This window comes from Ahaetulla prasina, chromosome 3 (genome assembly GCF_028640845.1).
Source record: "Ahaetulla prasina isolate Xishuangbanna chromosome 3, ASM2864084v1, whole genome shotgun sequence".
Classification (NCBI taxonomy): Eukaryota; Metazoa; Chordata; class Lepidosauria; order Squamata; family Colubridae; genus Ahaetulla; species Ahaetulla prasina.
Genome location: NC_080541.1, coordinates 49,543,039 through 49,563,593, shown reverse-complemented (window position 1 = coordinate 49,563,593; position 20,555 = coordinate 49,543,039). Strand labels below are relative to the sequence as shown.

The window sequence follows — 20,555 nt, the reverse complement described above, 5'->3', positions numbered from 1 at the left end:
CTGGAATGCACTACCAGACTCAAATCCCCAAAACTTTAACCTAAGACTGTCTACTGTTGACCTTACCCCATTGCTAAGAGGTCTGTAAGGGGTGTGCATAAGAGCACCAGCGTGCCTACCGTCGCTGTCCTAATGTTCCCTTTAATTGTATTCATTTTATGTATTCAGTTCATGCTTCTACTTATATATATTATCTAATATGTATTTGACAAAATAAATAAATAAATAAACTTAGATGCTGCTAACCCATCAGCCACAATCAAAACTGAACAATTTAAATTGTAACCGAATGAATGAAAAGCATGGGATCTATTAGTGATGCTACTTTGCACAGAAAGAATTATATTAAAAATAAATTGTTAACTGGAAACTTTAATAAATAATGGTATTCATTTTGTTTAGACAAAAACAAGGAATTTCAATTTGTAACTGGGTGATTTTGGCATTACAATATTTGATAATGGCAAGAGTTGCATATAATTAAAGAACCTTAATGAAGGCCATCTCTCTGGGAAAATTCAAAGTTCTACAATGAACTGAGATTCTCAGTCATCCAGGTCATGGTTGGCTCAATGGTGTTTTTTCAAAAGGCAAATGTTTTTTCCCTTGAAGAAGAAATTGTTTTGCTTCTCATCCAAAACATGGTCCAGCTGACTTTTGAAAAAGTAACTTTGAGTCTACAATAAACTATTTTTGCTTTCTTTTCTAAAATAAAGAATATCTAAATAAAACCTTTTGCTCTTAAACCTGAAATTCATCAAATAAAAAAAGAGAAAGACACACATGGAAAGAATTGGAAAGTGCAGGTATTTTCCTCTGGAAATAAAATATGCAAAAAATAACATTACTGTTTTTTATTTGGTAAAATGATTTGAAAGGAATAATTGTTAATGCTTTTGTCTGATTTTATGAGGTAGCAATTTATTACTTCTGTTTATCAAAATAAATTTTTACTTTAAATATGCATTGTTCCTCATGCAAGTTCAGTTTATGAAATTTCTGAAAATGACTAAAATACTTTTATTCATTAAATATTACAAATCAATGTATTGTAGGCTTATTCATGTATTTATTAAAACAAAATATTCAGAGATCTGGATATTCAATCAAATATGAATATAGACAGAAATAAATTATAATACTTTCACTACATTTGTGTCATTTAATCAATAGCAGCCTATACAAGTAATTACTCATGTTCAGCATATCCCATTATTTCAACTGTTTCAACTAAATTAAATTGGAGATGCCTACAAGTGTTTCATCTTTATTTATTTATTTATTTATTTATCAAATTTATATACCGCCCTATCTCCCGAAGGACTCAGGGCGGTGTACAGGCATTTAAAACACATAAATACAATGTAAGAAATATAAAAACAGTTAAAAAACTTATTCTAAACGCCTATTAATTTAAAATTAAAAATATAGAATAAAAGCCAATTTAAAAACCAGTAATTTAAAATTTAAAATTTAGCTCAGCCCTGCACAATTAAATAAATGTGTTTTAAGCCCGCGGCGGAAGGCCCGGAGGTCCGAAAGCTGCCGGAGCCCGGGGGGTAGTCCATTCCAGAGGGTGGGGGCCCCCACAGAGAAGGCCCTTCCCCTGGGCGTCGCCAGACGACATTGCCGCGCTGACGGCACCCTGAGGAGACCCTCTCTGTGAGAGCGCACGGTCGGTGAGAGATATTCGGTAGCAGTAGGCGGTCCCGTAGTAACCCGCCCAATGCCATGGAGCGCTTTAAAGGTGGTCACCAGCACCTTGAAGCGCACCCGAAAGCCACAGGTAGCCAGTGCAGCCTGCGCAGGATGGTGTTATACGGGAGCCACGGGGCTCCATCTATCACCCGCAGCCGCATTCTGACTAACTGCAGCCTCCGGATGCCCTTCAAGGGAGCCCCATGTAGAGAGCATTGCAGTAATCCAGGCGCGACGTCACGAGTGCGTGAGTGACCGTGCATAGGGCATCCCGTCCAGAAAGGCGCAACTGGCGTACCAGGCGAACCTGGTAGAACACAGCATGTGCAGGAACTGGCCTCACCCGACGGGTTACCCCATACCTCCCACCCCTTAAAATTCTCTCTAAAACCCCACAGGCTCTTCTTTTTCGCATGCCACCTCTGTGGGTCCCAAGACCCGTCATGGAGGCCGGCCCTTGATAACGAGGAGGGCCATTCCTGCGAGGCGGGGGCACCTCGCAGGCGCAAGAGTTCACAAGCTGAGTAGCGCATAACAACAATCTTGATGCCATATACAACCTACATCCATTTTTTGAGTACCTTTCACACTTCTCAGGTTTATATTTTATCATAATTTTAAAAACTAAAACTTTTTGCTACAACAAAGGCACATATCGTATTTTCTTCAAGCATTTAATTTCTTGTAAAATTAAGACAAGTTTTCAAGAATGGTTTGTGCTTTGTGTTCTGTTTAACATAAATAAAATAATCTACTGTTTAATAGGAGACCTTGTGTGAATTAAAACTCCATAAATTATAATCTTTTTTATTTTCAGTGGGGACTAGAATCTCAGTCCTCGAGCAAAAGCGACCGTTAAGCAAGATCATGTGATTATTTCACTCAACAACAGCAATCCCGTCACTCCTGGTTGCGAAGGAGTGGTTAAGTGGATGGAGGCCCAGGTAAGGAGAATAAGGTGCCTTGGAAGTGTGTGCGGGAGAGTCCTGAGTTGGGGGGAGAAATTCATTATCAGGCTGTAGGAATGAACTAAAATGAAGCTCCATGTCTACAGCCTGGCAAATGATTTCCCTTCCCCTTTCCATTGGGGGAAAATTATTCATTAGGGTGCAGGAACAGAGCTTCAGGATTTCCAGGGGAGGGTATAAAGGAATTCTTTCAGCCAGTCCCAGAAACAAGGAGTCCTCTCAGCAGACAACAGCAGCTTGGAAACTTCCCTGGTGCCTTTCCATTGACTTTCTGGGGAAGCGGCAGGGAAGATTACAAATAGCAATCGTATGATCACTGTGCATTGGACAAGCAGCCGTAAACATGAACAGGTTGCCAAGCACCGAGATCGTGATCATGTGACCATGTGGGGCAGCAGAATGCATTACGGTGCCTTAAAGTGCTTTTTTTTTTTTGTACATGTAAAGCACTCATATCTTGTCTTTAAAACAACAACCTATGACATGGTGGGTCATCATTTTATAGACATTTCCTTACTACATTCCTCATTGCTTTCAACAATGACAGTAATGTACTGAAAACTCCTTAAAAATACAAGGAGTTATTTAACTGTATCTGCCTTAAAAGTAGCCCTTGTTGAATTTTATAGCACAAACAGCAGAAGTTGACCACAGGAAATGTTGTTTTATGGCATTGTTTATTATATCATAAAATGTTTTATGATAATTTTATGCTACAAAATGTTTTATAAAACTTGCTGAATTTCAATTCCATGGGAGTCCATGGGATTTTGGATGCATTCTGTAAGAAAACCCATTTAAGGTACCTTGGCTGAAAAAGTTTGACCTATGACCATCTGCCCATGTAAAGGTTACAGACATGACAGTTTTACCAGTATGTAGATTAAATAACTATTTAGAAAATAGCAAGTACTAAATTATGTTCAACTATACAATTTTGTTCATTTTCAAACAGACAGCACAATTTTACCAAAGCTTATGCTAATTTATATAATCTTGACTCACAAAATAAATCTGACCGTTACATTTTTTAAAAAAAAGAATAAGCATGGATTGAAACATAGCTCATATGACTCCTAATACAACAGCTTTGGGTAGGTGGGGGATAAAAGTAAATAACAATTTGATTAACATTTTCCAGGAGTTACTAGAAATTCAAAGTTTTAGCCAACCATGAGTACAAGATGTTTTGTGAGTAATTTGTAGGTATAGATATTTCAAATACATATGAGTAGTTAAATCTACATATAATTTATTTGTTTGCAAAATATCTCTTCTATGAAAAAACTTTCCACATCAAAAGGAAAGCTTTTAATTAACCTTGTGATGGCAACTTTTTAATATGGAAGAAAATTTTAATGTACAACCATTTCTAAAAAAATCCCAATGTCTTCAATCCACTAAGATAATGTAGTATAAATCCAAAGCAATATGTGGCCCAATATGGGATGGTTTGAAATAACATGTCATTCAGTATTAGAACTTAGAGAAAATAACTAATAACTCATTTCCTCAGTATAACCCACAAAATAATTGGAATAAAAATTGATTTGATTGAGTCCCTTGGGAGATAGGGCGGTATAAAAATGTGATTAAATAAATAAATAAATAAATAAATTTGTATGTTAGCATAAAAGATAGGCTGATGGCTGGTTGAGTGAACAGACAAGCAAACTAACTGAAGAGATTCTCCTGAAATTTTGTCAACTCATATAAAATATATTCAGCGTTGTTGTTGTCATTTAAAATATTAGAAGGTACCCTAATTCATACAATACCTCTGATTAACTTGCATCTCAAGTTGCTGGATTTTTCCCAAAAGGTCTTTTTCAACAGCATCCCTCTGTAATTCAAATTCTTTAAGAGCATTTTGTACTGCATCTTCTTTTTCACAACTGAGTTTCTGTACCATCTCTTTCCTGTCTTGTAGATGAGTAGCTATTAATAGTTCTTTTTCTTCTATGAGTTTCTCAATAGTGTCTTCATATTTCTTTTGCTGTTCACGCAAAGCTAAAAGCTCTTCTTTTTGTCTCTGTACAGCATTCATTTCTAATTCCAGTTTACCTTGCAATTCTTTAATTTGTTCTTCCAGGTTTTTTTCTACTTCTAGTGCTTTCTGATGCAAGGAGGTTGTTTTGTCTAATTCTATTCTAAGCAAATTTGCTTCTCCTTCATGCCTGTCAATTAATTCTGAAATGCAGTGATCTTTCTCAACTGTTATTATAGTCCTCAGATCTGCTAGACCTACCTGATATTCATCATTACTAACTTGAATTATATGCCTTAATTTATCAGTCTCTTTTCTTAGCATTTCAGTTTCTTTGTCAACAAGGGTTCTGAGATTACTTTGCTGCTGAGCTTTGTTTGCTTCGATAAGTACTTTCATTTCATCTGCTTCTGCTTCTTTCAATGCAAGTTCAACTTCGAGTTTACATCTCCAGTCAGATAATTCAGAAACCTTAATCTTTAATTCCTCAATCTGTTGTTCTTTTTTAAAGACATCAGCAGCATGAGATTCCTGCAGTTTTTCAAGTTGGTATTGATGTTCTTTTTTTAACTTCTCTAAACAATCATTGTGTTTGGCTATTAATTCTTCAAATTCTTGCACATGTCTGACATGTAGATTAGATTCCAATTCCTTTAGGTGATCTTCCTCGATAGTTTGACATTCTGCTTTCAGAAGTTCCAATTTTTCCTCATTTTCAACATTAAGCTTTTTCAAATTGTCTAATACTCTTTCACGTGATTCTGTCAGTTCTTTAATTTCATGATATAGCTTCTTCATTTGGCATTCCACTTCAATCAATTTCTGATCTTTTTCATTTTGTAAGAACACAACTGCTTCCTTTTCATTCTTTACTATTTCAAATTCATTATCTTTGTCATGTAAAACTTCTTCAAGTTCTTTTAGGTCACAATGTAATTTAGCAATCTTTTTTTTGTTTTCTTCACTATCTTCAACTAAAATATTTATTTTACTTTCATATTCAGTTTTTACAGACTGTAGTTCTTTTTGATGCTTATCCTTTAAAGATTTTTCAAGAGAAAGTTTGACTTTCTCTATAATATTCCTTATTTCTACTGAAGTACATTTTAAAGAAGAGGAAAAGTTACACTGTTCTTTTTTTACAAATGTTCTAAAGTGGTAAAGGTCTTCTTTGATATTCATTAAATTTAACTGAGACTCTTGGGCAACATCTCTGCATTTGTCCATGTAAACATTTAGAGCAGGATTTTCTAAAACTGCATCTTTTACACATATATTTGTGTCTTGCATCCTCCTACTATCTATTGCATTGATAACTGAGGAATAGAGAGATTCTACCATCATTTCTGGACTTTGAGGGTCACTTATCACATTTGGAGATGATGGATTTTCTTCTATTATAAACTCATTCACTGCAGACATAAAATCGGATTCTGGACTTTCAGCCAGTGAGTCCAAATCTAAAGATTCTTGTTTAAGAGCTTGCTCTATGTTTGAGTGGGCAATTGTTTCAAAATCAAATGTGTGAGCATCAATACTGTCTGGAGACAATTCTTCTAAAGGAGCTGGAGGACACACAGAAGGGCAAAGAGGGCCCTGAAGACTGAGAGGTGATGGAGTTTTAGGAGAGGTAGCAATTGTTATTCCTGTTGTATTTTCCATTCTTGGTGTAGTGATAGATTGTGGTGAGGCTTGACTGTTGGAAGCCTATAAGAATAAAAAGAAAAAAAGAGTTAAAATAATATTCTTTCCTAACAATTCCCAATACAGGCCCCAACTCAAATACACTCCCACATGTGCCATAGGGTTTATGAAGTTTTTTGTATCTTTTAATGGTCATGCCTAAAAGCTCATAACAGTTTAAAAGCAGCTACTGAATGCAGGAGCAGCTTTTGTGAGAAACAGGAAACCTAAGTGTATGCCAGAAAATTTTTATTTGGCAACACATCATAAGTCAGAATAGTCAGACAGGTTGAGATAAACTAATAGAAAATTATAAAAGAGAGTGCACTTATTATACTGATTTTTTAAAGCAAGGTATAATAGCTATATTGCATCAGATTACAATTTTATTAAGAGAAAGCATATAAATTATCAGTGAAATCTAACCATGAATATAAACTTGCATAAGTATAAACAACTGTAAATGTTACTGTATCAACCATGTTTAATAGAAGAGCCCAAATAAACAAAAAAGAGATGAGGACCCAGATTGTTGGGGACAATACCCTGACTCTGTAAACTGCTTAGAAAGATATATAAAAGCACTGTGAAGCAGCATGTAAATCTAAGTGCTATTGCTATTGCTAATTATTTGGACTGATTATATAATAAGTTGGCAACATAAAAGGAACAAAATCAGTTCAGACACAGTATTTCCTTTTAATATGGCACAGAATGCACATTACAACACCATACAATGAAATTATGGATATATATATCAATGTTGCGTGAAACATAACACATGGAAAAGCTAAAGATAAACACACCTGTTCATATATTTTCAAATTCAAGTTTTACACAATAAAGTTGTTAGTCTTTTTTAGGGCTCTAAAAACCTGGCTATATTTCCAAGGAGTGCTAAATGTATCAAGGGCCCTATTTCCTGGTTTTAATGTTAACTGGCGAAGTATCTTAGTTGCTGTATGCATTTATTTACTGTTTTTTTTAAAATTTATTTTATTTATTTATTTATTAAATTTTTATACCGCCCTTCTCCTGGAGGACTCAGGGCGGTGTACAGCCAAGGGTAAAAAACAAAATATATACAATTAAGATAACAATTAAAACAAAGCAAATTATAAAGGCTGATAGTTAAAAATTAGATTTAAAATTTTAAAATAGTAAGAAAACCCAATTAAAATCCAACACTAGTTATGCCAGTCCCGCTTGAATGAATAAATGTGTTTTGAGCTCACGACGGAAGGTCCGAAGATCAGGCACTTGACGCAGGCCAGGGGGAAGTTCGTTCCAGAGCATCACTGCCCCCACAGAGAAGGCCCTACTCCTGGGGGCCGCCAGCCGACACTGTTTGGCGGACAGCACCCTGAGAAGACCCTCTGTGAGAGCGTACGGGTCGGTGGGAGGCAAAGGGTAACAGCAGGCGGTCTCGTAAGTACCCGGGTCCTAAGCCATGGAGCGCTTTAAAGATGGTAACCAAAATCTTGAAGCGCACCCGAAAAACCACAGGAAGCCAGTGCAGACTACGGAGCAGCGATGTCACATGGGAGCCACGAGCGGCTCCCGTTACTACTCGCGCAGCCGCATTCTGGACTAACTGCAGCCTCCGGGTGCACCTCAAGGGCAGCCCCATGTAGAGAGCATTGCAATAATCCAGCCTAGACGTAACCAGAGCGTGAGTGACCGTGCATAAGGCATCCCGGTCAAGGAAGGGACGCAACTGGCGGACCAAGCGAACTTGGTAAAAGGCCCTCCTGGAGACGGCCGCCAGATGTTCATCAAAAGACAGCCGTCCATCCAGGAGGACGCCCAAGTTGCGAACCACCTCCTTTGGGGCCACTAACTGCTTCAACAGTCAGCGGCGGATGCAGCTGACTGTACCGGGATGCCGGCATCCACAGCCACTCCGTCTTGGAGGGATTGAGCTTGAGTCTGTTTCTCCCCATCCAGACCCGTACAGCTTCCAGGCACCGGGACAGCACTTCGACTGCTTCGTTGGGGTGGTCCGGGGTGGAAAAGTACAGCTGAGTATCATCAGCGTACAGATGATAACTCACCCCGAAACCACTGATGACCTCACCCAGCGGCTTCATGTAGATGTTGAACAGGGTAGGCGAGAGAATCGACCCCTGAGGCACCCCACAAGTGAGACGCCTCGAGGACGACTTCTGCCCCCCTGTCAACACCGTCTGCGACCGGTCAGAGAGGTAGGAGGAGAACCACCGATAAACAGTGCCCCCCACTCTCAATCCCTCCAACCGGCGCAGCAGGATACCATGGTCGATGGTATCAAAAGCCGCTGAGAGATCTAATAGGACCAAGGCAGAGGAACAACCCCTGTCCCTGGCCCTCCAGAGGTCATCCACCAACGCGACCAAAGCCGTCTCCGTGCTATAACCGGGTCGGAAGCCGGACTGGAACGGGTCTAGATAGACAGCTTCCTCCAGGTGCCGGGGGAGCTGCCATGCAACCACACTCTCTACAACCTTCGCCACAAAGCGAAGGTTGGAGACTGGACAATAATTTCCCAAAATAGCTGGGTCCAGGGAAGGCTTCTTGAGGAGGGGTCTCACCACCGCCTCTTTCAAGGCGGCGGGGAAAACCCCTTCCATCAAAGAAGCATTTATAATCCCCTGGAGCCAGCCTCGTGTCACTTCCTGAGCAGCCAGCACTAACCAGGAAGGACACGGGTCCAGTAAACATGTAGTTGCATGTAACCTCCCCAGCAACCTGTCCATGTCCTCGAGAGCCACAGAATCAAACCCATCCCAAATAACCTCAACAAGACGAGTCTCTGTCATCTCGGCTGGATCATCGCAATCTTGGTCCAAACTATCCCGAAGCTGAACGATTTTATCGTATAGATAACCATTAAACTCCTCAGCTCGTCCCTGTAAGGGGTCATCCCGTCCCTCTTGGTGAAGGATGGAACGGGTCACCCGAAACAAGGCGGCCGGGCGGTTATCTGCCGATGCAATGAGGCTGGAAACGTAGGAACGCTTCGCCTCCCTCATTGCCACTAGGTAGGTCCTAGTAAAGGACCTCACTAGTGTCCGATCAGCCTCGGAACGGCTAGACCTCCAAGTACTCTCTAGGCGTCTTCTCCGGCGTTTCATCTCTCTCAGCTCCTCGGAAAACCAGGGAGCCAATTGAGATCTGCACCGGGTCAGAGGCCGCAAAGGCACGACACGGTCCAAAGCCCCAGCCGCGGCCCGTTCCCAGGCCGCAACCAGTTCTTCAGTCGTGCCGTGGGTAAGATCCTCAGGAAACGGCCCAAGCTCCGTCAGGAACCTCTCCGGGTCCATCAGGCGCCTGGGACGGAACCAACGCATTGGCTCCGTCTCCCTGCGGTGGTGAGCGGCAGTCCGAAAGTCTAGGTGAAGAAGAAAATGATCTGACCATGACACCGGTTCTTTCACTATATCTCCTAAATCCAGATCATTTTTATATTTTTGGTATTATTTTAAAATGCTTTTATTGTTTTAATTGTAGCATAGATTTTGAACTGTAAGCTTCTCAGTCATTGACATGGATAGCTACAGAAATTGAACAAATAAATAAATAAATCTAACTAAATAAAGCTATGCCAGTTCTAATAAAAGCCTAGGCTCTAAATTTGTAGTTAAAAATCTGATTTTGAATAAAAACTAGAGGATGGTTTGATGCTTTCCAATTCACAATTACAGAAATAACCAGGAAAGGGTTTTCTTCTTAAAAAATAGAAACAGGAGTACAAGAATCCCTGAAAGAGTTTAAGACTGCTGAGGCAAACTTTTCCAAGACATCTCATTACCCTGAAAAACTTTACATTTTATGTTAATGTAGGTACACTTGAATCTACTAGTATACAAACACATCACTTTAAATAATTGTAATAAAATTGTTCTCAAAACTGTTTTTCTAACATTTTAAACTGGGATGCCGATATGACATCCAGATCTTATTAAATTCCAATATACAGCAAGTTTAGCATGCAAACAATAATGGGAAGTGCAGTCTACAGCATCTGGAAGGCTGTAATTGAATAATTAAAGTACCACAAATTACAAATGGAATTGTGCTTTTCTCTAAAAACAACCACTTGGCTACAATTAAACAAATGACTGTGGATGTATCTGAATCCCTATTAAGACTATATATATCCCACCTTATGGTAGCCTAAAAAACTGCCACAATACTTATTCTAAAGTGGCTGTATTCCCCATAAGGGATTGATACAATATTTGAAGGTGTTGGAAACTTATAGCTCATTTGTAAATACCATGTACAAACTGTGGTGAGGATTTCCCGTATCCCGCATCTCTATTGGTATACCAATTAGGGCCCCACTAACCAGGATCTCCCAGCAACAGTAACTCACATCTTAATCAACAATCAGTTGAACTGAGGCTAGCTTTTCATAAGTAGGATAAAAAAGTTATTTTATTCCATTATGCTTTTGGCCTAAGATGAAGGATGGCAGTTTGCCAGGATTATTTTAATAATAATTTAGTTTGTACTACCTCTTTAATTTTTCTTCTATTGGAACAAATAGAACTCAGAATCCCATGAATGATTATGGGAGACCCGTTAGAATAGTCACGATCCCAGAAAAAGATTTAAGGGTTTACCACGAGGTATTACTTGAGTAATCTAGAGCATTATGGACACCTTTTTTCTCTTCTGAATTCTGAATAGAAGAAATATTAATTAAGTACCGTTTTTAAAAGAGTCTTTCAAAATTTGAATTTTCATTATGCAGAGTGATAATGTGCAAGTGAGTGCCAGTCATAATATTATATCCTTCCATTGGTTAATTCTCCACCACATTATTTTTTCCAGTATACAACTGTCACTGTTCAGGAGACACCAACATTCCCAAAAGGACTTTTTATACTAGGGAAAACAGATGTAAAGAAAAAGTCTAGATGCTATCGTTTTCTTATACATATAGTTTTTGATTTACAACCACAACTGGGACCGGAATTCCCATCATAAATTAGTGTGATTGTAAAGCAATCACCACGTGACCAAGCCCAATATTATGCTCATTTTTACTGTGGTCATTAAACAAATTACTATTAAATGATTTTGGCTTCCCCACTTGATGTTGCTTGTCAGAAACTGTCTGCAAAGGCTGCAAACTGCAATCACATGACTGCAGGAAGCTGCAACCAGTGGTAAATATGAGCCTGCTGTCAAGTGCCTGAATTGTGACCATGTGACTGCAAGGGTGGTGCGATGGTCACAACTTCGAGGACAGGTCATAAATCACTTTTTCTGAGGAAGCTATAACTTTTCACCATTGTTCAATCAACAGTTTTAAGTCAAGGGTTATATGTATCCCCATGGCTCTATGAAATGAACATAGGACATCTATAGAAGGACATTCCCCAGCCATGAAAAATGGTGCTGAGCTTACATGGACTCCTGAACCTGATTTTCCACATCTTCTTGTTTCAGGAGTTGCTGGACAGTCAACAATTCAGAAGCCAGTGACTGTGACTTCTAATCCCGTCATAGGCATGGAAGTGGGCTGAGTGATTTTGAGCCAGTTGCTTTTTCTCAGCCCAACTCACCACACATAGTTGTTTTGGAGGAAATAATAGGAGGAATGAGTATTAGGTATATTTGCTACTTTGAATTATTTATAAAAACAATAAAGGGAGCAGGAAATTAAAAATAGGGGATGTGGAGTATCCTTTGAGCACAATATCCTTTGAACAATGCATTGGATTTAATCCAATCTTTAATGATTTTATTGTAGAATTAAATACTGCAAAGGTCTGAGGTTTTGCTCTTTCACAAAATTGCATATATATAAGTCAGTTCTACCTTTTGTTCATTCAGCAAATCCGTAATGGTCTGGGACATTTCATCCAAACTCTGTGCTGCTTTGACAAGGTTATGTAAAGCAAGTACATGCTGGTGGAGAGGTTCAAAATCACAAAGTATGGGAACCCTTAAAATAACAACAGAATTTAAATTGATTACATTTATCAAATAATAAATTATATTATAATCACATTGGAGAACAATTAATTGCAAGGCTTCTGCCTTGTTTATTATAATTTAAGGATAACATTTCTTATTTGACTCCTACCATTCATTCTGATGCCACTGTTAAATCCTGAATTCCAAGCTTAGCTAAACCAGGCCATGTAAGAGATTGTATGATAAAATGATGGAGAGCTTCAGCAAACAAACTATCCTATTTCACTATTTATAATTTGAAAATACTTTTGGTAAGTTTAATTAGGAAAGAATCTGAACTTAGTCCAAAAGTAGTATTCTTTAAATCTTAATTTAAAAATACTTCTAATATATTTATGTATTTAATTAAATTTACTGTGGCTGTCCACTTGAAAATACTGGATGAAATATTTAACCCAATGTAAATAGTTGTAGGATATAAATCTATGTAAGTAACAGAAGAACACAGAAATGTTTCTCTCTTGTTTATTGCCCAGAATTTCTGACATGGATTTTTTCTCTTTTGAAAGTTTGTTCCAACTCTCAAATCTGATATACAGACATTTTAACCTGATCATGAATATGCTATATAAATAGTCTTTTAACATTTACAGAGACTGCTGAAATCTGTATTTTTTGGTTAGCTGCATATTCATGAACCAGAAAGGGAGGGCGGAAAAGTATTTTTCCTATAATTATTTGCAATTTTATTTCTTAATTGGCAGAAGCTCTTTATTTCAGGTAATTAAAATAATACCTTACCTGAGTAATGGTTGTACTTCTGAAGGACAAAAGGATTGAAGAAACTGCAAATCAGATAATGAAATATCAGGAAGTTCACCATCAAATCTGCGAGGTTTTCGAGTCTGTAAATAAAAAAGAAATGTATACATGATTAAAATAGGCAAACATTCAGAGACATAAAATCTATAAACAGCTGCTTAATAGCTGCATTTATATTTTGTTCTGAGAGTTTTAATATGAAATACTTTTTTTCAAAGTGGATTTTATCAATAATTCCATTCTGGTAGTCATGAATGGGTATGATTCCATCTGGAAACAATGCTCTTCTCAATACTCCAATCTACTCTGGATGATTGGAGGAACTACCAGAGCTAATATGAGGCATTCATGGAGACAGAGATTGAGATTATTTGTGATAAAGCAGACTATAAATGCCATTCATATATCATATTAATGGAGAAATATTATACAAAATATTTTGGAAAATGAATATTAATGCAGAGATTATATAATTGCTTACATTTTACATTACATTAAATGTTATTCAAAATGTAGAAAGCACTGTCAGATATGTCGCAATTAAACCTGTTGCTATTAAAATAATGCGATTGATTATATTACTGATGCAGAGTTACAATTCTTTACTGCTGAATACAGTACAATTGAAAATAGACCACATCAAAGGAAAATAAATCTGACTTTATACTATATACTATTAAGATCTGAATTACTGTAATTATATAGGAAATATATTTAAATTACTGTAGATAGCTCAGTGGAAGTAAGTAATACAGCTCTAAATTCTGTATGAGTACCCACGCAGCTATAATCCCACATATGAATATCAGCAGGTTGTTCACCTCTTGTAATAAATACATTATCTAAATATGTAGTACCATCTTGCAGAAAGGTAAAGCTACAAAAAGCCCCCCATATTCTAACATAAATTAAATTAATTCAAAATCTGATTACTCCCAACAAGGAGTAATCTAAAGAGATCTAAAAGTGTTCCCGTTTACCATCTGCCAGCAAGGGGAAAGGGTGAGAGGAACAATTCTTATTCCTATCCCATTTCTGTGGTATTTGTTTAAACTTAAGTTATTTAAGTTATTGGTTCTGTCTCTCATCATGTGAAGGGTCATCAACATGTAAATGCTTATCACAAATTTTGAAAAATAAGAATCAAGTTTTATATATTGTCTATTCAGTTTTCACAATACAGTATTTCCTTACTTACTGCAAAAAAATTAGTCAAAACTACAATAAATATGAATTAGCTGTTCATAGTTATTTAAAGACATATACAAATAAATATAACACCAATTAATATTTTAAAATATTTTACAGCAATATATATTATTTATACAAGAAATTTATAACAAACAAATTATTGCATAAAAAGCCTATATATTTTTTACTTACAAGTTTGCCAATACTATATATCTATAGGCTTTTCCCCAGGAGGCTATTTATTTAAAACTCTTAGAAAAGAACTAGATTTCTTCATTTTAAAAAAAGATAAAATACTCACACAAAAGGATGGTGGCCAGGCATCAAGGCCTCTGAACAAACGATTTCTTAAGAAAGATTTCCCTATTGAAAAAAATAAAGGTTGCTCTTTTTATTCACGAGTAAGAAAATCTGTTAACATGAAAGAATACTTTATCATCTATTTCTAAGGAAAGTTAAGTTTTCACTTTGATCAAATTTCAAGACTAAATTGAACAACTTTTCAAGAAAATGTGTGAAGGCCTCAAAAAGAAGCAGAAAGATCAAAATATTTTCAACGCAAAAGTATATGAATATTTGTATAATAAAGCTGGCAGAAGAGGTATTTTATTAACAGTACAAAGGAAATATCCTTCGTTTAAGTATTAAATCATTAATTAAAGTATTAAACTTTTGGTGTAGTTGTTTGTCAAAGCTTTGTCAGAATGACTGGGCAGGTGAGATTGCAAGGTAAATGAAGACAACTAGGAAAGCCATCTAATCAGCTATCCCAAGACTTGTAGAGAACATGGCTGCTTTAATACTTTAAGCAATGTTTTCCTTATGCTTCATCACTTTCTGAAGTGCTCTCTTCTAATGCTTTACAAAGCACTAATATTTCTCTATTCAATCAAGAGATCTCCTTCCTTTTTAAAAAAAAATCATTTTGATTAGAGATATTTTGCCTGGACCTAGAACTGAAACACACATTTTGGGTAGAACTGTTTTAGGATGGGAAGAGAAGGGAGCTAGGGTGATATTGGCTATATATATTGGGAAATAGGTAAAGGAAAGCATAAAGAGATTAGAAATGGTAAACAGGGCAAGTGGATATGCTACACTTAAATTCAAGGATAGTGGCATGAGATTGCTAAGGGAGGTGGTGAAAGGAAAACACCAGGAAGATGGAGATGATGAGCAGGCCACTGACCTTCCATTCAAATATAATAAATACAGACAGACTTCCTACCCATCCTCCTACTTGTTATATGATACTTAAAAGGGTAGTGATAGTTAAGGGTAGATAGAGAAAAAAAGGCACTGGGAAAATTTATGAGCAGATCAGTACACAGGCCATGTGGCGGAGAGAAAAGGCACACCATCCTTGCTCCAGAGGTCCCGAACCCCCGATCCATGGACCAGCACCGGTCCGTGGCATGCCAGAAACTGGGCTGTGCAAACAAGCAAAACCCCATCCATAGGATACAGGCAGCACATGAAACCATGTCCCTTCCAGTCTATGGAAAAACCTCTCTTCACAGAACTGGTCCCTGGTGCCAAAAGGTTGGGGGCCATTGCCCTAATCGCTCTGTGAGACTCCTCTGGAATTTGTATTGTCCAAAACCTGGAACAATCAAAAATGTTCCTGGTTTCAATTGGGAAAATTTCTAAATAACAATATGTTTGTTTCAGGATTGAGTATTACATGAGTATTACATTCTTCTATTTCTCATGTAATACTTCTCTCATGAGTATTACATTCTTCTATTTCAAAATATCAAGATATCTGAAGAAAGAAAAAAGTAAAGCATTAAACAAATGCCTGATTAGTTAAAAAGCGAAGTTCTAGTCTTAGCTTTAATCACAATTCTAGTTATCTGATTTGCTACACACCACCATAATTTTCACAATAGCACTAAAATAATGTGCAGGAGAAATGAAACAAATTGTGCAAGCTAAGTCACAGAATTATAAATTAAAGCATTTTTTTTTTCTCCCACCAGTTCTTTCTAATTGGTCTCATTCGAGACAATGACGAATCCGCATATAGACGAGAGGTCGAACGACTAGCCGTGTGGTGCAACCAAAACAATCTGGAACTGAACACACTCAAAACCGTAGAAATGGTGGTAGATTTTAGGAAAAACCCTTCCATACTTCCACCTCTCGCAATACTTGACAACACAGTATCAACAGTAGAAACCTTCAAATTTCTGGGTTCTATCATATCGCAAGATCTCAAATGGACAGCTAACATCAAAAACATCATTAAAAAAGGACAACAAAGAATGTTCTTTCTGCGCCAACTCAGTAAGCTCAAACTGCCCAAGGAGCTGCTGATCCAGTTCTACAGAGGAATTATTGAGTCTGTCATTTGCACCTCTATAACTGTCTGGTTCGGTTCTGCAACCCAACAAGAAAAACACAGACTTCAGAGGATAATTAGAACTGCAGAAAAAATAATTGCTACCAACTTGCCTTCCATTGAGGACCTGTATACTGCACGAATCAAGAAGAGAGCCGTGAAAATATTTGCAGATCCTCGCATCCTGGACATAAACTGTTTCAACTCCTACCCTCAAACGACGCTATAGAGCACTGCACACCAGAACAACTAGACACAAGAACAGTTTTTCCCAAGGCCATCACTCTGCTAAACAAATAATTCCCTCAACACTGTCAGACTATTTACTGAATCTGCACTACTATTAATCGTTTCATAGTTCCCATCACCAATCTCTTTCCACTTATGACTGTATGACTATAACTTGTTGCTGGCAATCCTTATGATTTATATTGATATATTGACCATCAATTGTGTTGTAAATGTTGTACCTTGATGAAGGTATCTTTTCTTTTATGTACACTGAGAGCATATGCACCAAGACAAATTCCTTGTGTGTCCAATCACACTTGGCCAATAAAATTCTATTCTATTCTATTCTATTCTATTCTAATTGTTTAGGTTCAGGTCTAGACCAGACTATCCTCTCATCTCTTCATCAATGTTTTGGAAAATGAAATAATAAGACCACAGAAGAAATGGGAGTTGCATTAGTCAAAATGGCTTTTCAAAGGGTATCCAGGTAGTTGAGATCTGCCATCATTATTGTATTGCTCCTCCCTAAAAAGTTCTTAAATTATACAGATCTGCCTGATATGTATATCTTTATAATCTCAATGGGTTTTTTTTTTAATCTCACTAACCAAATCTTCATGCTCATATTTCTGGCTTTCTAGATGTGTGCTTTTTTAAAAAAAAAATATCACTCTTCCCCCCTTTTATCTAGCTTATTTCTTTTTGAATAAGTTATATTTTTCAATCCCTCTATTCCAGTCATCAGTTTTCCCTCACAAGGTTTTACAATGCCTACCAAAACATACTTGTCTTGAGGCATTAAAACCTGTGGTTGTCTTTATCTGTCCCAACATTCTGTGCATTTTTATGACACCTTGGAAACAACATAGATCAAATAATTTGGCCTGTTCTTCATTGGTATTTGTATTCTCATTATTATTCTCATTAAGGTGCTTCTATATCCTGTGTTATCAGTACAGTTCCATTCTCTGTGCCCAATGTTGCAATTTCAATCTTTTCTGAACTCTCTTCTAATAGATTAGGCCCAGAATTGCAGAACAAAATTTTCCCAGCCATCTCAGGTACAAGTCATCATCCATCACCACAAAAATATATCCTACAATTGAAGAATATAATTCATTCTCACTAACACCATTTCTATAGCCATCTCTTGTTCACTTTCAGTATTCTCTCTCTTAATGGTTCCCACAACTTTAATAGGAGAAAAGTGAAGAGAATACTATTCATGATCCCAGCTTCTTCATTTTCTAGCAGTGTCTTGATATAAAAGGTAAACTGGTAGAAAAGTGCCCAGGACAATATAGCACAGGATAGTAAGACGATGAGAAATGGCTGCTCTTTACCTTTTTTTCTCTCACATACAAACACTCCCACCCCATTTGCCAATAATGGGATTGCATGACTAAGACCAGGCATATGAATAATTGTGACTTATAAATGCACATTTAGTTTGGGTGAGTCATGACACAACGCTAAATTCAATAAAACTGTCAGACTTCACATCAAACATACTCTTCAGGAACGCTACTGTTAAAAAACAGAGCTTCATTGATTCAGCATAATATTCAGACCAGAAAAAACATATATTCAAAAAATCTGTTACTTTCAAACATAAAAATGAAGGTGTATGTTATGTTTGTGTCCAGAGTCCGTTGTCATCCAGGGTTTAAATTCTAGATTTTTTTCCTGACCTGTTCCATGTCAATGGAGTCTTGCTCAATCTTTTCCAGCCTTGCATCTGTTCAAAGTTTGCATAATGGTTCTGTATGGCAGAATCTTGCTAATTCCCACCTTGCCAACTTCAAATCTTACAAAAATCATCATATGTTATAATTATGTTGCACATAGTTAGGCATAATATAAAAATCAACACTAATTTATTCAAGATACACATTTCTTCTAATGTTATGATGTTGTTTGTGGCATTGTAGCTTGAAGCAGAGAAATAATTACGATACTTACTAAATAATTTTCCAAAAGATTCCCTTTTGGCTTTTTCTGCATCATAGAGATGTTTACCATCTTTTACTAATGCACCAGCCCACTATAAAAACAAATTTTTTAAATTAAATACAAATGTACAAACACATTTTCTCTATAAAGCAAAAGATATTGGATATAAATTTATAAAATATTATAGGTTTAAATTATCTGCTCAAGTTACTTACCTCTCTGTAGTGTTTCACAAACATTTTTCTTCTTACGACTTCAACAACTGCCAAACAGTACATCTGTGGTACATTACTGAGCTTTTCTACAATTTTCACTCTTTCTAGCAGCTCTGTTACAAGGCGAAGCAATGCTTGTAGTTTCTCTCCATCTTGGTCAGCATGAAGCATGACGAAGCAGCACCACCTACAGAACAGGTGAAAATATGAGAATTTGGACTGGTAATTAAAAGAAAAATCCTCTACTGAATAGCTATTTGTTAAATATATACCATACCTTTTCTCAAGGGACTCATGAAGACAGTTTCATATTCCAAATCTATTTTTTTCCACAACAACAAATCTGTGAGGCAAATTGGATTCAGAAGTACTGACCAGCCTGTAGCCACTCAAAGAACTGTCTCTTCTAATAATTGCCAACCAGGTATTTGCTTATTTATGATCTGAAAGCTTTATAAACTGCTCAGTCACAGAATATTTCAGATAAGTTACATCAGCGGTCCACAACCTTTTGGGCATCGGGTCACCAGGGGCCTCTGGTGGCTCAACAGACTAAGCAGTCTGTTATTAACACAGCTGCTTGCAATTACTGCAAGTTCAAGTCCCACCAGGCCCAAGGTTGACTCAGCCTTCCATCCTTTATAAGGTAGGTAAAATGAGGACCCAGATTGTTGGGGGCAATAAAAGTTGACTTTGTATATAATATACAAATGGATGAAGACTATTGCTTAACACAAAGTAAGTCTTCGGAGTCTTCGGAGAAGGGCGGGATATAAATTCAAATTAAAAAAAAAAACTGGTTCCCTGGAGAGAAGTTTTTCTGTGGACCGGAGGGGCTTGGTTTCTCATGATGCCTCCATCTCAAGGATGGGGCTTCGCTTGTTTGCACAGCCTGGTTTCTGGGATGCCATGGACCAGTGGTGGTTCACGGACCGGGGGTTGGGTACCCCTAGGTTACACGATTAAAATGCAATTAAAATCAAAGCAAACAAAGTAACCTAAGAATGTAACTGCATTCCACGAATAGCTATTAAAATTCAAATAATTAAATTAAATTAAATTAATTTTATTCAAATAAAATTCAAATTCAAGCTATTCAAATCTTGTTCCTGTCAATAGCGGCTTTCCCCAAGGCAGCGTTCTTGGACCAACACTCTTCATATTATACATTAATGATCTCTGTGACCATATTATAAGTAATTGTGTTCTCTTTGCTGACGATGTCAAACTATTTAACACCACCAACAATACAGCTACCCTTCAAAAAGACCTTGACTTTGTGTCAGAATGGTCAAAAACTTGGCAACTCCAAATCTCAACCAGCAAATGCTCTGTCTTACACACTGGAAAAAAGAATCTAAACACTAAATACAAGTTCGATGGACATTACCTTACAGATGACCCCCACCCTGTTAAAGACCTTGGAGTTTAATATCAAATGTTCTAAGTGCCAAAGCCCACTGCAACTACATCGCAAAAAAGGCTCTAAGAGTTGTAAACTTAATCTTGTGTAGCTTCTTCTCCAAAAACACTACACTACTAACCAGAGC

At 37.1% G+C, this 20,555-nt stretch overlaps 1 protein-coding gene and 1 long non-coding RNA gene across 6 annotated transcripts in view; one reads left to right on the top strand and one right to left on the bottom strand.

The window, feature by feature from the left end:
* Positions 1 to 2,706, top strand: part of LOC131194174 (uncharacterized) — a 79,318-nt gene extending 76,612 nt beyond the window's left edge. Inside the window, exon 4 of the long non-coding RNA XR_009154117.1 lies at positions 2,516 to 2,706. This is a non-coding gene — a long non-coding RNA (uncharacterized LOC131194174). The remainder of the gene's footprint in view (positions 1 to 2,515) is intronic.
* The window catches only part of RB1CC1 (RB1 inducible coiled-coil 1), a 74,456-nt gene that overhangs the window by 23,674 nt on the left and 30,227 nt on the right, over positions 1 to 20,555 (bottom strand). For all 5 annotated transcript variants that reach the window (XM_058174894.1, XM_058174896.1, XM_058174895.1 and 2 more), the window contains 6 exons: positions 19,006 to 19,192; positions 18,800 to 18,881; positions 14,561 to 14,622; positions 13,048 to 13,151; positions 12,148 to 12,274; positions 4,445 to 6,360 (listed from right to left, as the gene is read on the bottom strand). In XM_058174894.1, the coding sequence (XP_058030877.1) occupies positions 4,445 to 6,360; positions 12,148 to 12,274; positions 13,048 to 13,151; positions 14,561 to 14,622; positions 18,800 to 18,881; positions 19,006 to 19,192 (2,478 nt within the window). The remainder of the gene's footprint in view (positions 1 to 4,444; positions 6,361 to 12,147; positions 12,275 to 13,047; positions 13,152 to 14,560; positions 14,623 to 18,799; positions 18,882 to 19,005; positions 19,193 to 20,555) is intronic.